The sequence below is a fragment of the Haliotis cracherodii genome, unplaced genomic scaffold (assembly GCF_022045235.1).
Source record: "Haliotis cracherodii isolate W230 unplaced genomic scaffold, xgHalCrac1.p SCAF_3, whole genome shotgun sequence".
NCBI classification, from domain to species: Eukaryota; Metazoa; Mollusca; class Gastropoda; order Lepetellida; family Haliotidae; genus Haliotis; species Haliotis cracherodii.
Window position 1 is genome coordinate 20,060,471 of NW_027266286.1, and position 26,491 is coordinate 20,086,961.

The 26,491-nt window shown below is 38.4% G+C and overlaps 1 protein-coding gene across 1 annotated transcript in view; it reads right to left on the reverse strand.

The window, feature by feature from the left end:
* The window catches only part of LOC139474077 (uncharacterized), a 63,816-nt gene that overhangs the window by 14,049 nt on the left and 23,276 nt on the right, over nucleotides 1-26,491 (reverse strand). The window contains exon 2 of the mRNA XM_071256938.1: nucleotides 17,816-17,857. Within this exon, the coding sequence (XP_071113039.1) occupies nucleotides 17,816-17,857 (42 nt within the window). The remainder of the gene's footprint in view (nucleotides 1-17,815; nucleotides 17,858-26,491) is intronic.

The following is a 26,491-nucleotide window of genomic DNA, read 5'->3' on the forward strand; positions in this document are numbered from 1 at the left end:
AAGCCCTCTAATACCTAAACAATCTGTCGTTTTAATCCAATTGACAGCAAGGATTTTGTTCCGAGCGCGGCATTAAACAGTTTATATTGGACAAGTGAAAGGTATGGGAAAAGCAATTTCAATTTTCAAAGAAAATGCCTTGGAACGAGTTCGTGACAAGACTAATATCATTCTTGGTCGACTGGAGTATTTTTTCTTCAAAAGAAATTGAAAAAATGTGAAAGAAGGACAATATTTTAATGTAAACGACATCGGCTCAGAAAGTTTAACGAAGGAATAACCTGTTTTTCCTTGACGAAAAGAAATTATCATATTTTTTTCCTCTAGGGGATACTTCATGGTGATATTTGAAACATATAACCAGTGAGATAAAAGCAGCTAACGTGAGAGCTAAGTGACATTATTTCATAATGCTGTTATGCAAATGATACCTTGTTTTTTTTACATTCTAAAACGAGGCATCCTTTCATTCTAACGACGATGCCAACGAGACAATCACCAGTGTCACTTTACATTTCCCTCCACATTTGCAAAAAAGAAAATTATATACAATGGCACTAGTTTTTAACTTACGACTTTAGTAATTCACATGAGTGAGTGAGTATGGTTTTACGCCGCTTTTAGCAATATTCCAGCAATATCACGGAGGGGGACACCAGAAATGGGCTACACACATTGTACCCATGTCGGGATTAGAACTCGCGTTTTCGGCGTGACGAGCGAACGCTTTAACCATTAGGCTACCCGAACCCCCTAACTCACATGATCATATATACTTTAACAAATGTGTAGGAAAATATAAAATATCTTAATCAACAAACTAAATATGTAAAAATGCAAAAATAATATAAAATGAATATGTAATGTTTTGTCATATAATGAATTTTAATAATTGTAGTTAGGAAAGTAATTCAGAAAGAATTAGGTATATTTGTGTAAATTGAGCTGTAATGAAGCGTAACCCTAAATCTGGAAAACACTCTCTGTTTTTAGTGTACAGTTAAAAGCAAATGTTCAATGGAACGGTTGTCAGGCCACTAATCAATTCAGCTGACGCCCGTTACATTGTGCGCACAGACGCTACTTCAGTCGTGACGACGATTTGTCTTATTCCGTGACATTACACAATCAAATCCTCAAGGGAAAGTTTTGTAATAAACATCTTTTCAATCCTGAACCGATTTCCCTCCTCACAAACGCACTACAATCATTTCGGGAGATATTTACGAATCGCAGCCACTATAATAAGCCCCAGTTTATGAAGCCCGTGTCGTTAATGTGCCAACCGCCGCCAAGCCATCGTCAGAAGGTTAATGTGTGTAATCTTCATCACAAGATGTGTGGGACGAAAGAGGGGTTCATGCCCCAGCCTAACTACCAAGTTCAGAAGAAGAAAATATTTGGAAGACTTGCTATTCAGAGGCGCAACCGTATTCTTCAATTACTCTGATCGACACAATGTCCAATGAGTACTGTTAGTCACTTAAAGAACGCTCTGTGCTTGACTATGATGTAGTAGATTGCTTAACGATGGGTAAAAATAGTTCACATAGAGACAAGTTTGAACTAAGTTAACACAGCGGGATGTAGGACTGTCTGCTGTGCACAAACGAACAGTCTGTCTTTATCCGGCGCGGTTTACCTATAAGTGGGAGTGGGGGTGGGAGTGGGGGTGGGAGTTTGGCTTAACGCCTTTTTTTTAATAGTGATCATATTTCGGCGCGTCCGCTTCATGTTGGAAGAAAGCCCAAAGCGAGGCAGGCCACAGTGATTATTTTAATCGTCGTTTATTTCATTGATATGAATAAAAACTTTTATTTGTCGTATATGACGTAATCAATGGGAAATTTTCGTTCACAAATCAGTTTAATGATGTGTACAACATATTTATTCTGAAATTCATAAATGATGTAGTCCTCTAAACAAGGGGGCACGGGTGGCCAACTCGTCTAAGGCGCCGCAATTCGCTGTGTAGATTTGCGCCTCTTGGGTGAGCCAGACACTTATGGTCGTGGGGTCGAATCCCGGTTCGACCTGATTATATTTCTAGGTTTGTAAGCACCATACCCATGATCGTTGGTTTCACCAAAATAGTACATGTCTAAGACCTGCATCACCTCGGGCTTTCTTCCACCATTAAGCGTGCACGCCGATATAAAAAATGGAATACTGTCCAAAGCGGCGTTTACACCCAAATCACTCACTCACTCTCAGCACCAAATGAAGATCTCATCTTTTCCCTCAAAACATAGTGTTATGTTATTCTTTCAAAAGATCAACTCTTTATCGTTGAAATTTCCAATATCCTGCAGATTTATACATCTATATACCACCATACAGACATTTCTTTGTAAATAACAGCGACAAAGTCCTTTCCATAATCGCAAGAAATCGCTACTGAAAAGCATTGTAGTTCATTGTCTGATTCCGACTATATCATAAGCATGTTTTTAAAAATATCTATCAAATTGTAATGATACCACGTCTTCGCGAAAAGTTGAGCGTATCCTGCCCCACCAGTGGCACCGACACAAACACAGAGGAGAGAATTTCAAAGTAAAATAGTTTCAATTTATTTTCTTCGCAGTGTTACTCTTAATAGCCGTGTCATGTACCGTTACAGCCGGCAATCAACCCCCTCGTCTGTGTGTGGTGCTGCCGATCAGACAGACAAAGATGCCTGAAATACAACCCCCAGACGGATCCGATACAACCAAACTAATTACTTAAATATATTGACGCGGACATCACCATTTTCAACATTTTGTCCAAATGAAACCATGATCTATTGGCCCAGACCCTTACTGCACAAATGTGATTTCTTCTTAAAGGAGCTGAACGTTAGCTGCTTACAACACAGTGACAAAGTGCTGATGCTGAACAAGCCATAAGAGCCGACATCAGCTGAATGTGGAGATCGACCCAACACGTAGTGTTCACTTTACTCGCCGAACACTGCCTTGTTTTCCGTCAGTGATTCTAGTTTATGTTTTGCACTGCCACGCACATAATTTAAATACAAGCCTACATTACGTCATGTATTTAGGATAACATTCTCAGTTAAGAGTGAGAAAGAGGGGTAATGCCCACCGCTGTCATTCCCAACGAGACGAGTTAACGAGAGGACTACCCGACGGAATAGAGAGTACATATTCATCGCTGATAATGAATGTTTATCTCAAACACATTTGCTAGAGCAATGGTTGATGTGCAACGTTAAGAGGGTTCCAGTCAGAGTACCTCCCGTGGTCTTAAGCTGAAAGAGGTGATCGTATGAAGAGTTGCATAGCATATGTTTTGATATTGCTTTACATTATGTTTGCATCAATATCAAAGAATACCTTTTTATCACTGAAATCGAGGTACAGGAGTGTCTCTTTGGTTTAAGGCGTTGAAGAGTTGAGTCTGCGAAAGGATGTGCTAATAATGAGTTCGAATCCCAGGTTCACCTTGGCTTGTTACCAGCATACATGTTGTCGTTGGTTCTCGGAAGTTGTAAATCTAATCTTTATTACTTAACGTAAGTGTTTCCTTACGTAACGTTTAACTTTTCTTGCGTTACGTTTGATTTTCCTTACGTTAGCGTTCCCTTGCGTTACGTCCGGGTTTCCGTACGTTACATTAGAACTGCCTTACGTGACGTTAGTGTTTCCTTCCTTAACGTTAGTATTTCGTTCGAAATAAAACTTGCGCGGTGATATAACAAGATCCACATGAAACACTGATCCACGTCGCTTGATGACTGCACACAAGCCAGCCTAACACTGATTATAACTCTTGACAGTATAGCAATCAATGATCTATCCGTCTATATGTCGCTACTCCGAGTTTATTGGCATGTACGGGACATATAGAGATATTCCTATCAACTTCCCATCAGTCTGGCCAAGATGTAAGACGTATAGTCTAAAGTGACGCATATTCACACGACGGTAATCAGCCAATTCCTTGTCTCAGATTTAAGAGCAGCATTAAGACCCCCTGAAGACCGACCAATACGACATGAATGAGACTTAATATCATGCTGAAATGACACGAGCACCCTCCCACTTGTATGACAATGTTCTACTTCCAAGCTTCTCTGATGGCCTGCCCTACGTTAGACGCTTGATGAATTCTTCGCACCATGACTCCAGCTCAATAAAAGGGATAATTTCCCCTTAATATAGGAGTAAACGATCTTTACCGTTGACATACGGGGCCACTAGCAGTGTGTAGGTCGTCTCCCCTCATATCTCCATTTCTTGCAACTGCAATTACTTCATGCTGTGAGAGAGTTGTGACGCCTTTACAGGTTCTTCCACAATGATTGATTCACGATATATGCCAATATGAAATCAATGGGGTTCTTACAACGTTGATTTCTGCTGTGTAATGGGTAACATCTCTTAGAATCTACAAAGGTTGTTAGACTTGACAAATAATGCAAGTATCGATTTCAGACAAAATAGTTTTCCGACGTATATATTAGTTGCATCTCTGTAACCCTTCGTTGGGCAAGCGTTCTGAGTAAAGCATGACTTGGTGAATAGACTGATCATGGTGAGAAAGGTTTTGGTCGGGAAGTGTGTATGCTGGGGTAATTACCGTTGTAACGTCCTAACGCTTACGACTCCTTGTTGAATTCTATGAAGAATCGATACCTCCTTACTGCTTATAGTGGTTTGACCGTGGGTGGTGTTATTGCTTAACGCCGCAGAAAATCTAAATAGTTTTGTGTATACATGATTTTGGAGATATATCGGTAGCACCCACCTTGAATATTTAAATAGTAGAGCAATATAAGCTTATTTATACCAGCGTTGTTATAACAAATACTGAGTCATTTTCAGAAGTGGAATTGTGTAGGATGCAGACCAGAACTGGAAAAATAACGTGATGAGTCGGTCGAAAATAAACGACATAAAGGGCATAGAAATGATAATGTACTTTAGCTTTGGTTTACTTTATTATTCGTGTTGTTCTTCTCTTTCCTTTTAAACTAAGTTATATGTGATAGTTCGGAATCTGTGTCATTCATTGTGACAGAGTGAAAACAGTAATTAGTAGAATACAAATACATACTTAACATAATTATGTTGTGGTGGAGATACAAGCATGAATATATGCAAGGCTTTGATGCATTGATTGCAATGTCAAGGCTGGTCTTAATTAGTTCTAATTTTGATATGTCTGAAATCATTATATTAATCACGTCGGATGATTAATCCCCCAAAGGGTAAATTATATCAGAGATTTTTTCAGAGATTCTGCAGTAATAGCTTCATCTGAAGTACCATCTAGCTTATTACTGGTCTGATGAATTCTTGTTCCTTTATGTAATTTCTATTTTTTTCCTCAGGGCATAAAACTAATAAGTATACACTTAAATCCGATAGTTCCCGTACACCAAAATACTTTAACCAGTGTCTGGTTAAACTAAACTATATGTACCAATGTTCCCGGTATAGAAAATAACTTATTTATATATAACACCATGTACCTTGTGTGGATTCCTGTCGGAATGAATGGTTAGGAGACCAGACGAAAGTGTGTGAGTGTACATCTTGTACTTTGTAATTAGCTTCAATGACAAAAAGGGAACATGTTTATTTGTGGACACACGTTGATTGTATGTTTTGCCTAAGAATGTATATGAAAGGTTGGTAAAACCAGAATCATCATATTGGGCAAACTAGTTTACTGCTTTATGTAACCTGTTTTGTACATCAAAGAATAATTTATTCACAAAGCATTTCCTTTGGGTTTTAAAACATACATTGCAGAAAGCACAATAATATTATATCGTACGTTATTTTATGTGTAATACTTTCTGGATATGTCTTACATTTAAAGTTCATACATTTAACACGATTAAAGTGTAAGAAATCGCTGTCCAATTTTTCAAGAGAAGATAAAACTAAAAGTGGGATTGTCGAGAAACCCTAAGAGAGTTAACCAAGGACTATAAAATATCAAACAAAACGTGTATTTTTTATCATGCACTTTATGAGATAAGGATACAGTTTCTCTAACATGTCTACTTTATCCCCGACCTATAATTATTATGCTTTACCAACAAGGAGTTTATATAAGTCTTTGAAAGACATTGAGAAGTGATACACATCAGGAAGAGAATTTATGGATGTGAACTTCTTCATCCTGAGGAACACAACATTTCGAAGTATATACTTATTCCTCATTCACCTGATATATACTCACAAGCTATATTACTATATTTCAGAATCAATGTCATTCTGCAATAATCGTCTTTAAGCTTCGTTGGGTGGTGGAGTAGGCTTGTGACTAATAGCCATTGTTTGTGTCCAACCAAATGCCTGGAGAACAAAACATCTCTCACGTTATACTTTGTGTGTGATGTGTGAGTAATTGCTATTGTGAAACGTGTACGTTCAGGATTAAAAGCAATAACAAATTATTATAATGTTTCATGTCTTCACACATAAATGTATCATGTTAGCACAAGCACACCATGTGTGTATCCTTGAGGCCATCCTATGCAGACCTGTTAGTTTCAATAAGCTACAAACAGCCTTCGGTTGGTATGTGTTCCCAAGCTGACCACTCTGCTCTAGGGTTTCTCGGACTTTGCGAATAAAGAAAACTACAGGAGACTAAGCATGACAATTGGCCATAGGCCGCCAATTAAACGGTCGCCATCTAAAGCTGACCAGTTGCCGGAGGTGCCTCCTTGATGCTGACACCTTGTATCTAAAGGTCATTTCATTAGCTGGCCGCTGAGAAGCAGCGGATAGGAAACTGCACTAACTCTGTGTATGACTGCCCCCATGTACACTAAACACTATCCTCGTCAACCTAAATGCTTTTGCCATTCAAAAATAAATGGCGTCTCTCATTCGTTAGGAACGAATGACAATCGTTTCTATCTCTGGAGAATTTGAAATTCTGACGCTATTACTTCACGATAGTTATGAGACGTTAAAAAAACACATTAACCTTATGAATTGTGACATCACCTGTCTTTTCTTACCTCTTTGACATTTAAATCTGAAAACAATAAAAGCTGAATATCAGCTGCAAAAAAGTCGTCCATTTCGTTATTTATAATCGTCCATTTCTGGATACGTGATGTCATGAACTAACACGGTAAATCGCCACGTCCTTGTTACAAGAAATCACATGTCACCGTGCACGCAATCAACACTTCCCACGTGAAACATCCCCCTCACACACAATCAATACTTCCCATGGGAAACACTCTCCACAAATTGTTTTGAACATCTAATTCCTATCAATTGACAACTTCTGTATCTATTGAAACATCTTGGTTTAAGATAACCGGATGCAAATCAAACTCATTTTTGTCAATCTATACGTTGGTGAAGAAGACTGTAAACTATATCACTGATCGTATTCTGACATGAACTGAATGCCACAATGGATTCCATGGTGCACACATACCTGATTACCAGAAGACAAAATCTTTCTTTAGTTGGGTTTAACACCGCTTTTAACATTATTCTAGTTATATGACGGCGTCTCTGCTTAATGTTGCAGGGAAGAGATGAAGGTCTTAAACAATGTTGACGAGTACGGGTATGGTGCTAACAAACCTTGAAACATAATCAGGGCGAACCGAGATTCGAACCCACAATCATAGGTTTCTATCGTGCCCAAGGGACACAACTCTGCACAGCGAACTGCTTTAGACGATCTGGCCACCCGTGATCCCAGAAGTCGATAACAGTTTAAGCAGGAGACTTGCGTCAACAATAACAACACCTGTGAAATTCTTGCAAACTTCAGCTGGATCTTGACTCTTGAGTCAACTGTTTCGAGATATATAGTTTATGAACAACCTACACGAATACACAGCTGTGGTTTCGCAATGCGGTATAAGACAACTACAAGAGTTGGGAACAGATCATGTGTTTACCTTCGTACAGACAGGTGTTCAGCGACAAGAAGACAGGTGGAAATATTGAGTAATATCAAAATACAAACGTGTTCAAGCACCAAAAAATATATTTGGAGTTCACTAATATAAACAAACTTGCAAGTATTGAGTTAATATACTTATTTCTACATAGGCTAACTAATTCCTGTCTCAGATGTTTAAGTAAGCAGACTACTTGTATCGGATCACGTTTTTCCCTCTTCTTGTAACGTTTCTTCAACTTTGGTTTTGATGACCTGACTTTCTTCTTCTAAACTTGTTTGCGGTTAGCGTCGAAGGAATTCCTCTCATCCTATTTAGATGTGTATCCTTCAATAACTTTAACTATATTCATCTCAATTGAAAATATCTTTTCAGGCTTAGAACGTGACAATGTTTTTTATGAGGATGGTTTATCCGTCTCGCAAAAAATGACATGTAATTGTCATAGCCAAATCGTAATATCCAGCACAATTTAATCATCTTGAATTCTGTTAAAAGTCATTTCCAGGATGTTTTGTCGATACCCCCTGCTACACAATGCCATTTTAAATGCTGGAACGTTTTTCTAAAGGATCGGGAAGCGTAAAAAAGACACCATTATCGAGCAATCGCGATGTAATTAGACAGTTTCTGGTGAGTGTGGTGTCCATTTTATTGGCTTTTGCGAATTAAATTGTGCAAAAAATGAAGCTAGTGCCTTGAGCTGTCTCGGTGCTGATGCATCCTCCCATGGCTCCGGGTCGAAAAACCAGCATTGGCGGTGTTGGACTTCACTAGAAACAGCTGTGTGCAGTGTGTGTAAAACACCAGTTGATACAAGGAATCACGATCAGGACTCGTGATTAGGACTTATTAACTCGTACGAGCAAAAGTCATGTCAGTACTTACTGTAAAACTGGTTTTTATATCAAGCAATGAACACTTTAAATGTGTTTGGTATTTTTTGGAATACAAACATTACTTTCTAATCCTAAACTGTAAAAGTTTAGGCAACGCCGGTACGAACATAATCGGATAAAATATATTACACGAGGATAAACAATTATTGAACTTTAATCTTCACAAACTTGTACCAATACTCGATATTGTGTGTCATTTTTTTCACAGATGTCAGCCTTTATTCAATATTTTGGATCAATACTGGTCTCATATGATAGCATTTGTCAAACGTAGATGGTGTTCATGAGTGAGTAATATAGGAGATAAACTAGTGTGTGTTCATGAGTGAGTAATATAGGAGATAAACTCGTGTGTGTTCATGGGTGAGTAATATAGGAGATAAACTAGTGTGTGTTCATGAGTGAGTAACATAGGACATAAACTAGTGTGTGTTCATGAGTGAGTAATATAGGACATAAACTAGTGTGTGTTCATGAGTGAGTAATATAGGAGATAAACTAGTGTGTGTTCATGAGTGAGTAATATAGGAGATGAACTAGTGTGTGTTCATGAGTGAGTAATATAGGAGATAAACTAGTGTGTGTTCAATGTAGAGCTAGGTTACTTATACATTTTTTTTATTTTTAGTAGTGTTTAATGAGTAACTTAGATGGTTTATAGAGGATATTTCATGTGTCGAGTGAAATATCATGTTTCTCTCATCGAGTGACGGGGGGAAAGGAGATATTTTCACGAGTGGCGTAGCCATGAGTGGAAATATCTCCTTTCCCCCCGTCACTCGGTGAGAGAAACATGATATTTCACTCGACACATGAAATATCCTATTTATTATATACGTTTGGTGTAGTTGTCTGCAGGAAGATTAAATTATTTCATTACAAACGTAAAACCTTCAAGCGTAAATTCTCCCTACATAACACACATGGACGGTTTTCCACCCCCTGTAAGTACGACTAAAAATGTAGTTCCGTCTTTGCAAATCTTAAAAAATATTAACAAAAGTAACCAAAAATATTTGATGTCACTAAAATTCTTTAGTATACATTTGGATATGATTATATACAAAATCAACTTCTTTAAAAAATAAATTTCAAATCAATGAGACGGTTGTTCGAAGCGAAAGAATACACGCAATTCAAGTAACAAAATGGCGCTTTGCGAAACGTTAAGTATCGACTGACAAATCAGAAGAGAAATTCACAGTTTAATACAAATCATTTTCAACAAAATAACAAACGGTAAGAATCGGTATTAACTACGTAAATGACCATCTGTCATTATATGACTTGTCAACGTTAAACTGACGTAAATCAACAGTTTGTATACGAGCTGTTTCGTGTAGGCCAACATAGTTCCGTCAACGTGTTATGTTCACTGCAGTGAAATATCAGGTGTTATTTTCACTGCAGTGAAATATCAAGTGTTATGTTCACTGCAATGAAAATATCACTTTTCTAAACTTCAGAAAACTCAGTCTTTCACACTGAAGTATATAATAAATGGCTGTATCCTCAAAGGGGTTTGAAGTAGTGTAAAATTATTGTCCCCCTGAGAGGATATGTAAGACCACATCCTGAAAGTACGTTTATTCATACCACTGTTTTTAAACGTAGTATATTTGTTTTGTTTTAATTATGGTTTAATTGCGTACCATCGCCAGCAGATGAAGGGATGGTGTAAATCCTGCTGGGGAGCATTGCAGGTAGCAGAAGTATTGTAAGTCCCCACGGTCCCCAGTAAGGTGGCCTAACTTTGGTTGCTGGCGATCTCTAGCCCGTTTTTATAATGTATTGTTGAATAATAGGTTATTCTTTTGATTGTTCTAAACTAGTTTTACTTATAAACTGTGATATGCTAGTTGTTATACTGTCCGTCGATGACAGGGTTTTTTTTATTTTAATGTCAGTATTATAAATGTTCTCGTCACGATATGGCTGAAATATTACCGATGTGACGTAAAGCTTTAACTCACACACACATACTTATACATTTAAACTTGCTAAATTGAATTTGAAAGCGAACGCGCATGGCTTCAAATAAGAGAGACAAAACCATTTCCAGAATCATTAGAAATTTCTACTAAAAGCTGTGTCTACTGTAGCTTTCCGAGTGAACGCGAATTTGTTGATGTGAGAGAGACAAAATGAGTGAGCATGGGTTGCGGCTGATGCATTGAGTTGGTTGTTGATCTAAATTATGGGAACACCGACCATAGCCTTGTTACCTTTAAGTTCTCTGTTGTCTCTAAAACTTGAAATACATTCTCTTTATCGATTTCTACTGCGTTTTCTGCACAAATTGTATTGCCATACATGTACATACATTTAATGTTGTAGTATCTACATCTTGGCATATTGTAACCTATAATTGTGCGTATAAATGTTTAAACATGCAAACCGACAAACAATCGAAGTACATTTCTATAAATATTAGCCTCCGCGTTGATGCGGTCATCAAATCAGCTGTTACTATCAAAGGTAGTTGTAATTTGATACCTCTGATTGACCAATCAGAATCGAATAATTTTTAAATTCTCGGTAGAATTGAGTATTTCAGTCATCAATGCATTTCAAGGACACAAAGATTTAGGGAAAACATCCCCGGATCATTTAGAATTGCATTGTTGACATATTACAAAAAAATGTGCCCCCTTCACATGCAGTGATAAGGAGAAGTCCTACACGAACTTAATTCTACTAGGACATCAGTACGTGACCCACCCCGTAAAGATCCGGGTTAGAATTGCTCTCCAGCAACCCATGCTTGTCGTAAGTGAGTGAATATTGCTTAACGCCGCATCAGCAATTTTGCAGCTATTCGCGGCGAGCTTGTCGTAAGAGACGACTAACGGGATCGGTTGTTCAGGCTCGCTGACTTGGTTGATGCATATCAATGTATCCCAATAGCGTAGACCGATGATCATGATGTCAATCATTGGATCGTCTGGTTGAGACTCCCTTATGTACAAATCGCCGTCAAATAGCTGAAATGTTGCTGTGCCCGATTGCACAGCGAATCGCGGCGCCTTAGACGACTGGGCCACCCGTGCCCCCCGTCTTCACGACAGAAATGCTTGCTATAATCAAGAAGAGAGGGGACATCATTGTCAGTGATTCACGATTTCCAGCAGACAGTTGCAACAGAGGTATCGCCGCACCAGATATAAAACACAATATTCTCAGTTTCAGTTTCAATCCGCGAAAAAGCATAAAACTTAAAACTGATGGACAAGAGTCACCCGAAAAAATGAAGGGTGTCTATTGTTTACTATATAAAGTGAATTACTGTTAACTACAACTTCAATACATTAAGAGTGAGTGAATGAGTATGGTTTTACGCCGCGTTTAGCAATATTCCAGCAATATCACGGCGGGGGACACCAGAAATGGGCTTCACACATTGTACCCATGTCGGGAATCGAACCCGGGTCTTCAGCGTGACGAGCGAACGCTTTAACCACTAGGCTACTCGACCGCCCCCAATACATTAAGAAGCAGGGTAAGGTTACAATGGTCTATGTAAAGGGCGCAGACACGATACCCTTACTAATAATCATTCAGGAAATCTCTGTCGGAGGTAATTAATTCCCCTGGTCTACCGGTCTCAGTTACGATGCCGGTGGCTCTGAAATCTTATCCGTGTTATTAATTAGTTCTTTAAATTCATTAGAAGGAAGTGACGCTACGGTACTTAATCAATAGACTTTCCTGGATCAATACGGATGCCGTTCCTGATGACATGGCAAGACAAACGCATGAAAAAATCATGTCTTTTCACAAAAGGGAACTTATGAGATACTTAGACGGACTATTTACTGCATCTGTTTAAGTCTTTCTTATTAACCACTTAAACGCTGATTATGCTTGATGCTTGACATTAGTTTACTTCATTGATTATATTTGAAACTTCACTTGACAACTAACAGACCATTGTGTAAAACCAAATGTTGACTGTGATCCATTTCTGTAGCACAGTTCTCCACGATTCATTATTAGAAGGAAATGATTTCATCTGATTGTGTGCAAAAATGGGTTAATTTGTTTATCAAGGGTAAATCATTAAAAATAGTAAAATAGAAAGTTACACACAACCTTGGCTCAATGAAGAAGGTAAAATGTACATATGATCATGTTAGCTCTAAGATGAACTGATTCACTTATTGTGAAGGGTTGTCGGCGCTATTCAGATGGCCAAGCGGGAAGTAACTTCAACATGGCACTTTCTGAAGCTTCATTGTGCTGGATGTCCTTGCTAACAATACACAAGCCTCTCAACGGAACTTGGGAGTTCAACATACGTTAATTACAAGGCCAATCGTGTGCTCAGCCTACGTTGGAGATTGAAAGGTCGTGGGAACAGATTATTGGTGTCAAAATCGTTGTATTTATATCGTCATGGAACGTTACATTAACGCCAAGAATAGTGGTCAATGTACTTGCAAATGAACCCGAAGAATTGACACTGTACAAGTATGAACATACTTTGACATTTATGTAAGGATATTTTTCTAAAAAATGAGTACATATCAATGTTCAGCGTTTGTCTTATCATATTCTGTCATGACAATTCAGACTAATTTAGAATCTTCCTCAGACAATCATGTTGCTGATGAAAGAAAAATTGAAATTTAGAGGTATCGAATCGGAGTTCCAAACATCTGAATTGGAAAGACAGTTTTTTTTATGGTCGCGCTGGTGCAATGTCGTTGTCGTTATTGTTGTTGTTGTTTAACGCCGCACTCAGCAATATTCCAGCTATCTGACGGCGGCCTGTAAATAATCGAATCTGGATCAGACAGTCCAGTGGTTGACATCATGAGCATTGATCCACGCAACTGGGATCGATAACATGCATCAACCAAGTGAGCGAGCCTGACCACCCGATCCCGTTAGTCGCCTCTTACAAGCATAGCCACCTTTTACGGCAAGCATGGGTTGCTGAAGACCTGTCATGCCGAAAATACCCCGAGTTGCTTAACCCTCCATAGAATCCCATTTACTCACCCTCATTCATAGCACTTTGTAATACCTTTTAGTTTTGATCAGTTGAATGCAGTTTCAACAAAGATCTTTTGGGTATGATTTTCTTTTCGCTCTTGGCCGAAGCATTGTTTTAAAACTCGCTGTTGGATACATGTGTTAATGACGAATGTTGGCTTTTTACGAGCTCATTGGTCTTCTATACCAAGAGACTGGGCGGCATTCAGAATGGGAACTCAAACTAAGAGCAGAGACAGTTGTGACGTGACAAACAAGTGGCTTTACGTCAAGTATGATGACGTCGTGATATCCATACATAACGACTAGCCGACTTGTATGTGTTTTTACAAGACGGCGAATAGCCAATTTGATTGCTAGATTCTGAGTAATGGTAATACATTTAGACTACACAAGGATGTAAATGTCAAATTGACTGATAACTATTTCTTAAGGAACTGTTATGTGATCATTTATTAGGTCTGCATCACTGGAGACTGGTAATACTGGCGGGTAATCCACGGATGATATCTATCGCCATGCAATATCTTGGTGCAATCACTATACGTTTACGATTATTCGCGATTGTAGCAACTTGTGTGGCCATTAATGATATGGTATTATGCTATCTGTAGAAGTTTCTGCCAGTAGTTCGTTCAATCACCGGTGATCATCACCATCATATCTACACTCGTGGGTCTCACCAAAGTGGTAATTGTTCAAGACCTGCATCACATCAGGCTTTCCCCCACATCAAGCTGACAAACTATGAGATAACTGATAATCTGTTTAAAGCTGTGTTAAACCAAACTCACTAAATCATCGGTGGCGAACGTCGAAGAGAAATAAAGCTGCCCATCTAACTACAATATTATAACATTGATTCGAGTTCTCCGTTTCTTCTAAATTAGGAACATAAATAGGATCAGAAACAGTATACATCATATAGTTAATAATGTTAAATTAAATGTATATACGCATTTCAAATATGTTGTATGTTTTTCATAATTATTAAGTTGTAGAGAAAGTTTTCAATTTTCCAAATAGTCATCATTTATGTAAGGGTATTCTCAACTTCAGTTCTCTATTTTGTATCATACGAATGATTCCATGTTTGTTCAGGTGAAAACTTGACCTGTCGTTACATGTCTTTGTGACGGGTGCCACTGATGGGGCAGGAGACGCTCACCTTTTAGCTCACCTGGCATCATCGCTATTTGATAGTGATCCATAAACACATGCATACGATAAAGTCGGAATCGTACAATGAACTGAATTTTGCCGAAATTTCTTATGTTATGGTAAAGGGATTTGCCGTAATATTTCCCGTAGCAGTTTCCAATATCATTTGGTTTTAATGCTACTCATCATTAACTTTTTGTGAACAAAACCTCTAAAGGGAACATAATCCGACATCAGACAAGAGTAATACTGGTTAACGGAATGATAGATGCAATCACCAAAGGCATTAATCCCATACGGCTATGCGTACCCAATCAAATCTAAAAGTGAAATCTTAATAGCTCCCAAATAGTTAGTCGCACTGTCTGTCCTGTATCAAACTGATGACATGAGATTAGTAGTAGGACAACACTATTTCAATCGCGCTAATTAACGCCTACGAGGACCAAGGCTTGCATGTAATTTGGTGTCAAGCAATCGGCCTACATCGCCGTCAATCAGCAGTGACACTAACAGTCATCATCACGCTTCTCTGTCACCACACACTGGACGTGACAAGACTCTGTTACTTGATCGGATACATTGATTAATCAAACTCTCTGGCATTTCACACTTCAGGCTTCATCGCTTGTTGCATTGACACATAAAATGATCAGTTTTAGATGTTAATTCATATTTGTCCCTTGGTGTGCATTGTCTGAATATGTACAAGGGGTGATAAGTATGTTCTGAGCATTATATTGAACGATTTGAACTGAAGACATGATATATTTTTCAAAATGATTCCCTTCCACATTGATACAATTTTGCCAGCGATGTCGGGGGGTGGGGGGAGGGGGGGTGTTTCGTAGAAGTCCTTCTCTTGGCCGAACAAAACGTTCTCCATAGCTGATATGATGCCATCTTTCAAGTCGAAATGGGTCCCGACTAGAGTTTTCTTAATGTTTGGGAACAGGAGAAAGTCTTGACTGACCCTTATACAAAGATGCCCTAAGGTGATCGTAACACCCTTACCTAAGCATAGACTTCCAACAATCGTAGCGCTACGGTTGCTTTGTACAACGCCACTCAGAACAGAAGAATAAGGTGGATGCTGAAGGAGTTCAAAGCCACATTCGTGGAATGTAGCCATGGCAATATCTGACTTGGGCACTGGCACGTTGTCCCAAAGGAAGATTGCATCTTTTCCTTTGGTTTCCGCTTCTCATAGTCCTACTTTCATCCCGTAGGTGCCTCAAAAGTGCAGCATAATATCATCCGGTTATTGTCTGGCCTTGGAAGATAGTCCACCATGGTGAGGATGCTCGGAATCTTCAGAACACGAGAGGCCATAACTTTACCAGCTGATGGGACAGTCTTTGCTTCCTTTGGTGGTAGTGATGACTGATGCTTCCACTGTTTCGTTTTTTGTTTGGAAGTGTTGAACTCATGTTTTCCATAGTCACAAATTGTTGCACAAAGCTTTCTTGGTCAGCTTCAAACAGTGCTTGATCACCACGAGACATGTTGTGCGTGAAGCGTTATTTTATCAGTTAACAGAAGTATTGGAACCTAAAAAGCTGATAGTTTCTGTGATAACAGAATATTCTCTCAACTGTGAAAAAAGTATAATGAACTGGCAATATGACGCTCGGTCATTCGCCGGTCGTGACCACCATATCGTGACTTCTGCGAATCATTTCTGGCGTTGCTGATGTGATAGGCCTCAGCGGACAGGGATCGTCTTCAAGGCTCTCCCTTCCAAGCTTAAACTCTTCTTTATGGTGGCAAAGGAAGGGTCATCCGTCCCTTGTGTTGTACCAATATCTTCATCGATGGTGTTTGGTGTTAAGCCGCCTTTCTGCAAGTACTAGTACTTGATCACTACCCTTCAAGTTTTTGCGGATATACCATCATGCAATATCCACAACACAGATTTCGCTACTACGCAATTCGTTCTATGTGCTGCTCAGAACGCATCAATCAACCCTCGAAGACGAAACAACTGAGTGGGTTACGTTGCCAACGATCTTGTATCAATTAACATTCTATGGGGTAGATAATTTATTCTGCCCCAAAAGATGCTTTCAATGATTTCAAAGCGCATTATGGACAAGGGCAACGCAATAGCAATAGTATCATACGTTGACGTTCCATGAAAATATTATCTATAAAGTGTTATATGAAAACCGGAACTTTAATGTTAACACCAATTTCAATAAATCAGATGCCCTCCGTCAAACGTAATTCAAATTATGTAGTAGTTAGGGGCCGTTTATGTAATCTTCTGTAGGAGGAGATGGGAATTCGTAAGAGCGATTCTTTTCTATTTTTTTTATTTTTTGTTTGGGGGGGTGGGGGGAGGCGGGGGGCTGCTTCAAGATAATTCATATATTTAGTTTAGTGGTGCTAAACAAATTACAAACTTTTTCTGTACCTGGGGCAAATATACTTTGGTCCAGTATTTACGGCAACAAAATATGTTTTCAAAGCAAATGAGGTATCGTTTTGCATGTGCGTGTACTGACGTTTTACCTGGTCTTATAACCAGCAAACGTAATAAGCAAACGTTTCTGTAAACCTAAATGTAGTCCGCGTGTTTCCTTGCTGAGGGCATGTTGGGACCCGAATAGGTCCCCAGCAATGGATCGAGTGGTCAGGCTTGGTCACGTTGGGCCTCAAGCTGCATCTACGAATATGTTGCCGTGATATTGCTGGAATCTTGCTGACGGTGACTTTAAACAACAAATGAAAATGTCCTTGTCTTGTTGTCACACGCAATACGTCCGCATCATTTGTGATCAATCACCGACAGAAGTTGATATGTGTTGATATGCTTATGTGTGTAGTTTGATATGTGTAATACGTGTGTACTCACCTCCAAAACATGAATGTATCGCCCATTTCCCAACGCATTTCCCTGGAAAGATAAAAGAAATGCATTTTATTGCTTATTCTAAGACATGAAATTCATAAAAAGAGGCAGAAGCTTTGGAAACATTTCAGTTTGGTACAAGGTTCTCTGGTTCCTCAACGCGCTATCATCTTTATTAACCTTAACTGTAGGGCGAAGAAAACGTACACACTTAGATTTTACCAAACAATTACAAACGTTATACAAACGTTATACAAACGTTATACAAACGTTACAAGGCTGAAAACAGTCGCCGAAACCCTGCTTAAAGGTCCAAAACATAACTATGATGTCCATATCAAATATATCACCATCGAAAACCCATTTTTGTTTGTTTTACATTTAGCCAGAATCAAACATCGGTGTATTGTGGTACTTTTTTTTGCCCGGCAGTTTCAGAAAATGTACTTCCATGTGAACAAGGGGAGGTGGGATAGCCTAGTGGATAAAGCGTTCGGTCGTCAAGCCGAAGACCCAGGTTCGATTCCCCACATGTATAAACTGTATAATACATGCGGACATCAAATAAATGAAACATAACTGTATGATACTCGGAGACATGAAGTACATCTTATAGAACTGTATAATACACGGGGACATCAAGTAAATGTGATATAACTGTATAATACACGGGGACATCAAGTAAATGTGATAGAACTGTATAATACACGGGGACATCAAGTAAATGTGATATAACTATATAATACACAGGGACATCAAGTAAATGTGATAGAACTGTATAATACACGGGACATCAAGTAAATGTGATATAACTGTATAATACACGGGGACATCAAGTAAATGTGATATAACTGTATAATACACAGGGACATCAAGTAAATGTGATATAACTGTATAATACACGGGGACTTCAATTAAATGTGATATAACTTTACAATACACGGGACATCAAGTAAATGTGATATAACTGTATAATACACGGGACATCAAGTAAATGTGATATAGCTGTATAATACACGGGGACATCAAGTAAATGTGATATAACTGTATAATACACGGGGACATCAAGTAAATGTGATATAACTTTATAATACATGGGGACATCAAGTAAATGTGATAGAACTGTATAATACACAGGGACATCAAGTAAATGTTATAAAACTTTACAATACACGGGACATCAAGTAAATGTGATATAACTGTATAATACACAGGGACATCAAGTAAATGTGATATAACTTTACAATACACGGGACATCAAGTAAATGTGATATAACTTTATAATACACGGGACATCAAGTAAATGTGATATAACTGTATAATACACGGGGACATCAAGTAAATGTGATATAACTTTACAATACACGGGACATCAAGTAAATGTGATATAACTGTATAATACACGGGACATGAAGTAAATGTGATATAACTGTATAATACACGGGGACATCAAGTAAATGTGATATAACTGTATAATACACAGGGACATCAAGTAAATGTTATAAAACTTTACAATACACGGGACATCAAGTAAATGTGATATAACTGTATAATACACAGGGACATCAAGTAAATGTGATATAACTTTACAATACACGGGACATCAAGTAAATGTGATATAACTGTATAATACACGGGACATCCCCTTATCATGCTTATGATTATTTCAGCACAGAAACCACAGACCTTTTCTACATATATTTTATACATTCAGTTGTATTAATACGTCATTATAGACATACACTACCTCAGTCATACCAGATATGTTAAAGATTCACGAAGATACAACACCCACAATACAGGTGATTGAAAGCATTGTCTATCCTTACTAAGTCTTAAGAAGTAACTTTGCAAGATATGTTATATGACGTGGATTAATCAAATTGAATAACGCACACAACTACTGGATCTGGGGATAGATATAAATACATAGGTAGAAATTGTTCTCTCTAAACATCATAAAGTTGACACGAATATCATTGTTATAATAAGTTGTTATGAAATATAACCTTCACACCCAGTAAATGTAAATGTACACTTGCTTTAATTGACTATTTCGTGCACTTTGTCGAGTCTCAAACATCTGTCGATGGAACGTATCGTGAATACATAACATTGCGAAATGTGGGATTGTCTATTGTTTACCTTATCTACGTGTTTCATTTGCATTATGAGATCTAGTTAACGTGTGTGGAAATATGACAATGAGATCTTCGCATTCACAAGGATCCAATATCAGAAGAACGCATCACATTTGGGTTTTAACGATTATTCATCAAATTACTTTTCGTCCATGCAGGTAGCAAAAGTACTGTAAGTCCCCATGGACCATAGCATGGTGGTCTACCTTCAGCAGCTGGCGATCTATAGCCTCTTTTTATCTTGTATCGTTATGTATAGTGTTCTTCTCTTTTATAATTCCGTACTAGTTTTATATCTTTTTCTGTGATGAATCTAGTAATTTTATGCAAGTTTTCAGTATATATATTGTGTTTAACTATTGATAGTCACGATATGGCTGAAATATTGCCCATGTGACTTAAAATTTAACTCACTCACTCAGATTAATTTTCAGCTGAAGTTTCAATGGAATTCAAATAGTTCACAGATGAGCTCATGAAAACCAAGTGGAAGTGTTACATACATGCAGATATAAATAGAATACACACAGATAAATAGAACATTAAAATGATTCACCTTAAACAATTCTAATAACTGACACCTGGAATTAAAACATAAAGTTTCGTATTGTCTACGAAACTGCTGACAGTGCAAATTCCCGATGATTCACCAGTTGAAAAGAAAAACATCCAGTCGTTTACATAATCTGAGCTTTATGCATCGGAAGGTTTTCGAAGCATTGCAAATACATGAAGATGTCAGAAGTCTACGGAACTCAGATAAAACGACGATTGCGCAAAACGTTGGCACATATACATTAATGGATTCTGATAACTTTCACCTGAAGGGTTAGACATGGCAGCATGTTGGTCATTTAAGATGAGAATGATATGTGAATGTGGATTATATACATATCACATTTTGGGCGGTGTGAAAGCTTAATGGTTAAAGCGTTCGCTCGTCATGCCGAAAACTCGAGTTCGATTCCTGACATGGATACAATGTTTGAAGCCCATTTTTCCTGTGCCCCACCTTGATATTGCTAGAATATTGCTAAAAACTGTGTAAAACCATACACACACTCACTCACTCACTCACTCATTTGGGGTGTAGCATTCATGTGAATAAAGATCTTGTAATGCAATGGTGAATCGCTGTACATTAATCCTTAAGATATACGACCCGTGAAGATTCCGGGGTAGAATAGGTCTTCAGCAATCCATGCTTGCCGTAAAAGGCGACTATGCTTGTCGTAAAAGGCGACTAACGGGATCGGGCGGTCAGGCTCGCTGACTTGGTTGATACATGTCATCGGTCCCAGTTGCGTGGCTCGATGCTCATGATATTAATCACTGGATTGTCTGGTCCAGACTCGATTATTTACAGACCGCCGTCATATAGCTGGAATATTGCTGAGTGCGGCGTTAAACAACAAACCAACCAACCAACCAACCAACCTTAAGATATACCAGTAAGTTGAATGAACAGTGAATGACACACATAGCATCCCTGTCTGAGAAGAAATTTGTAAGCTGGTATGTTCGAAGGACGCTACTCACGTCCATATTCGCATCCATTACCGATCCTGGAATGGAAATGGAGGTTGCATTCGTAATATCCGACTTCATAATACCTCATTTTGTTATGTTCACTTCGCTGTATCGCACTTTCTTTCATTTGACTTCATAATATCCCACTTCGCTGTATCTGACTCTAGTATTTTGATTCGTTATATCCACTTCATTATATCTGACCTCATTATATCCACTTTGTCATAACCGACATCCTAATACCTGAGACCGACACCGTGGTCTAGTGGTAGAGCGTCTGCCCGGACAGCGGGAGGTCAGGGATTCGATCCCCGGCCGCTTCGTACTAAAAATACGTTAAAAGATGGTACTTCTTGTTACCCTGCTGGCGCTAGGCATTAAGAGGCTAAAATAAGGAGTCAGTATTCTGTGTCTGAGTAGGGTATTCATGTTAAACTCAGTGGGTTAGCACTATGAAATCGGCATATCGTAATATTTTACTTCTATGAAACTGAAGATGACTTTGTCTGGAGTAAAATGTCGTTCTTGGTACTGCCCGAACAAGGTGAATACCCCTGACAAATCCGTACTTCTCTCCGTACGCATTAATCCGCACTTCTCTCCGTACACACGTATTCCATACAAGCACGCATTCCATTTAATATGACTGCAGACTGAGTATCGCTTGTTTGTTGTAGCAACAAGGGCCGTAGTCGCTGGCCTCGATTTTGAGCTTTCGGCACAAATAAACCGACCAACGTGATCAGTTATAACGACTTTTATCAAATACAATATCCCTCTTAAGCATAAATGTCCTATTTCACGGGGTTGGTATCAGTGAGATGCAGCAGCTTACTGCCTTGTGATAAGAAGCACTCAGTACCAAGGGGAAGCCAATTTATTGCCCTCAAGTCCCCGTCAGGTTTGCCCTCTCGTGACAGCAAGATTCCTTCGTCTCTGTGGAGTCATCCAACAATAAATTGCTACAGAATTATCGTGGAAGAAGTAATAATCATTCATGCCAAGATTTTCATTGAAATTAATTGTTTTTTAAGACCTGTTATTAAGCAGTGTCTTGTTGCCTGGCTTAGACCCCAACACATACGGTGTTAGTCAAACTGGCAGAAGTTCTGACTACTCTCGAAGATTAATCGAGGAATAATGCTTCTTTCTAAAGCTGGCACGTGTAAAAGTATATGAGACAAATCAAGTGACGTGAAACGCGATAACAGATGTCCTTGTCCCATGTTGCACGCGCTATGATCAATGACGTCAAGAGGTCATTTAATGTGTTGACTCATTTCCACGGTGTCTTGTAATTTGTTCAAATACATAAAAGCGACATAAATCTTTCCATAATCAAAGAAAGAGTTGATATCACAGCAAGAGTACTACTTTATTCTGGTATTTGTCACAAACTCAACTTTTAGGAGTACTAATGATATTCCATATCCACACACACACACACACACACACACACACACACACACAAAAGTGTACGTGTATATATAAGGGCGGTCGGGTAGCCTAGTGGTTAAAGCGTTCGTTCGTCACGCCGAAGACCCGGGTTCGATTCCCGACATGGGTACAAGTCTACAATTCGAGATGTATTTGTTGCATGGAAACATATATTCTCACGTACTGTTTCCCACAGAGCACTTCCCCAGGAACAGTTGTTCAGGTGGAGATGTGATGTTGCAGGGGAGGGGAAGATGATGAAGCTTACCCAGCATCAAGATAATGTACTGTGGGCGTGTAATCACTAAAATCAATATATTCAGATGCACTGTTATTGTATTGACCATCGACTAGTAATATATACACCGTAATAATTCCAGCAATATGAAAAGCATAGCAGTGAACAAAGACTCCCTTTCTTTTACTGTCAGATAATAAGCTGAACGTGATTTCTGAACTGAAAATATTGGTAGCAAAGAACGCAACTTGTGCCAAGGTTAGTGGCAACCGTTTCTTGTCCTCAGTATTTCATTATTTAAGTCACGTGTGTGTACTTGAGTAATTCGTCATGTTTGCGCATAAAGAACATGCTACCACTAGCCTGATCTGCTGCACGTTGTAGCTCCAGGGATAAAGAGACGTGTATTGAGCGACCGTATTGTCGCCGAAACAAAAGCTTCTTTCGGGATGAGAATTTGAAAAACTACACTGACTCCTCCACGATGTCTTGTAATCCAGCACGTGTATCCTCAGATGTTTGTCGGTCTATCGTCTCTGTGACAGATACATAATATGAATGTGTAACTATTACACACCATTAACACGGTCTTCAGCCTCTGTGTGCAGTGGCCACACTATTCCTGGCTGGACGACTCAACAATGTCACACATTATGCAATATCACGTCACACTACGTTTACGTATTGTACCATGTTACACTGTTGCTTTTGTAAGACGTTACTTTGTATTACTATTGTTGTATTAAGTTACCTTTGTACAGTTACAGTTTGTTACTTTTTTACGGCGTTACATTGTAACTTTCGTACGATGTTTCAGTTTGTTACTTTTGTATGGCGTTACATTTTGTTACTTTTGAACGACGATTCACTGTGTTACCTTTTTTAAGACTTTACACTGTGTTACTTTTGTTAGACATTTCACTTTGTTACTTCTGTACGTCGTTATATTGTGTTACTTTTGTTTGACGTTACATTGTGTTACATTTGTATGACGTTACATTGTGTTACTTTTGTACAACGTTGCATTGTGTAACTTTTGTTTGACGTTACATTGTGTTACATTTTCATGACGTTATATTGTGTTACTTTTGTACGACGTTGCATTGTGTTACATTTGTATGGCGTTACATTGTGTTAATTTTGTACGACGTTACATTGTGTTACTTTTGTATGATGGTACATTGTGCTACTTTTGTTTGACGTTACATTGTGTTATATTTATATGACGTTATATTGTGTTACTTTTCTATGACGTTACATAGTAACTTTTGTGTGACGTCGCATTGTGTTACTTTTGTACGACGTTACATTGTGTCACTTTTGTATGATGTTCATTCTGTAATTTTTACACGAGGTTATACTGTGTTACGTTTGTACGAAGTTACAGGTTGTTACTTTTGTTCGACGTGACAATTTTACTGAAAAACGGCGTTAAACTAATTCACCCACCTCTTTCTTGTGCAATACATTTAATCGCCGATGGTAAAATAGGTTCGTCATTAAAAAAGAATACTAAGCTGTCAACAGGCTTAATTATGAACAAACTGCAGCCGTAACGACGGTCAATACATGTTGAAAAGAGTAACAGTTTTTCAATTATTTTCGAATTGGTCCGATTTTGTTATGTACCGATATGCATGTATTGTGCGTGATAAATGAGGAAATCTTAATTTGGCTCCGTTGAAAAGAGAGATTGCCATCAAAAGAACTTTTCATCACCGATGAAACATTATCGAGCAATTTTGTTACACAGGAGATTTTACAACATTTGTCACTAGATAAAACATACCATACAGATGACAGGTATACTGTTGCCCTGATAAGAATGTGTACGCTCACTCACATCAATATGCATCTCCTAAAGAGTATATTCTTAAAACAGGAACTTACATCTTTAATGAACTCATGTGTAAATCAGATAATTTCAATCATAGCATAAGTATGCTTATTTCGAGATCTTCGTGCAACCTTTTAAACCACACTTTAGTATCCAAATCATCACTTTGAGGTCTTGTGTCATTAGCCAAACTGAATTATGTCCTTTTTTTACCTGACGAATCTCCCAGATCAGGTACCAGGGACATGGTTTGAACTATACAATTCAAATTAACCAGTTTGATTCCACTATGAAGTCCAATAGAAGTGTAGCATTGTCTGTCCATCACTATCATGTTCCTAATGATGTCTTTGATTGTCAGCACATATCGCCAGCTAAACAGAAGCCTCAGTAACGGGAGAACTTTCATCTTCGTCAGGGGCAGCGTATCGATCCCGTCAGCTCTACACACGACACTCGAGAGAAGGCGAGTCACCATGAAAGTTCATACCGAACCAGCTGAGATTCGAAGAAGCAGTTGTCAAGATACTAGTTTACATTTCGCTATGTAAAATTTCTTTCTTGTTCTTCGCCATGATGGACAGTGTAACCCTTTACCGTATTCACTGTCAGACAAAGCCCATTCTATATATATGTGGTGTTCATTACTGCAAGATGTGTTTATAAAAGTGAAGAAACACGATTATCAGACATTAACGTTTGACATCGCTCGACACTATTTAAGTGTGATACTGATACACTTGTGCACTGGGCATCTACAACAATACTGCTAATGAAAAATATTGACAACAGTATGACGGTTTAACATAAAAGTAATAGTATCAAATTTCAATGTCATTTTGAAAAGTGGTATTCTTAATGTATTCTTCTTAATCTCATTAACATGTCTCAAAAGAAGCCTCCTCGTGATGTATTAGCCTGGACAGAACGTCCAGCGTATGAAACACAGCAAAAACATAGTCTTTCCATTTTGTGTAAAAACTAATACATGCATAGAAATCATACCAAATATTCTAGACGACACAATCAAAACCATTCAAGAACAATCATACGAATTCCGAAGCAATACAATTTAGAATTATTCTGGGTCATTCGAATGTTGGACATTTCGGAGTAAATAATCACTCACAAAGTTTGGAACAACTGTTCATTCCATTTTCTTTCCATGTCGGGAAATAGGCTTTTCTTCCCTCGTTACAAGGCAACATTTGTACTTACTGTTCAATAAGCACAAACAACTCACAGTGATACTCACACAATAACAACTAACAATGCTATGTGGCAATGACAACCTGCTTACTCAGCAAATGCACATCACAATAAATGACAATCAATAGTATCATATTACAACTATTTATACCCACCCCCATCATGATGTATATAATTCCGTCAGAAATAATATCTACTCCCCCACAACAACCAGCCACGGCATTGAAAGGCGTGACGTCAAGTAAGGTTAAACGTGATAACTTTACATTGTTTTTCGTGTTTTGAGT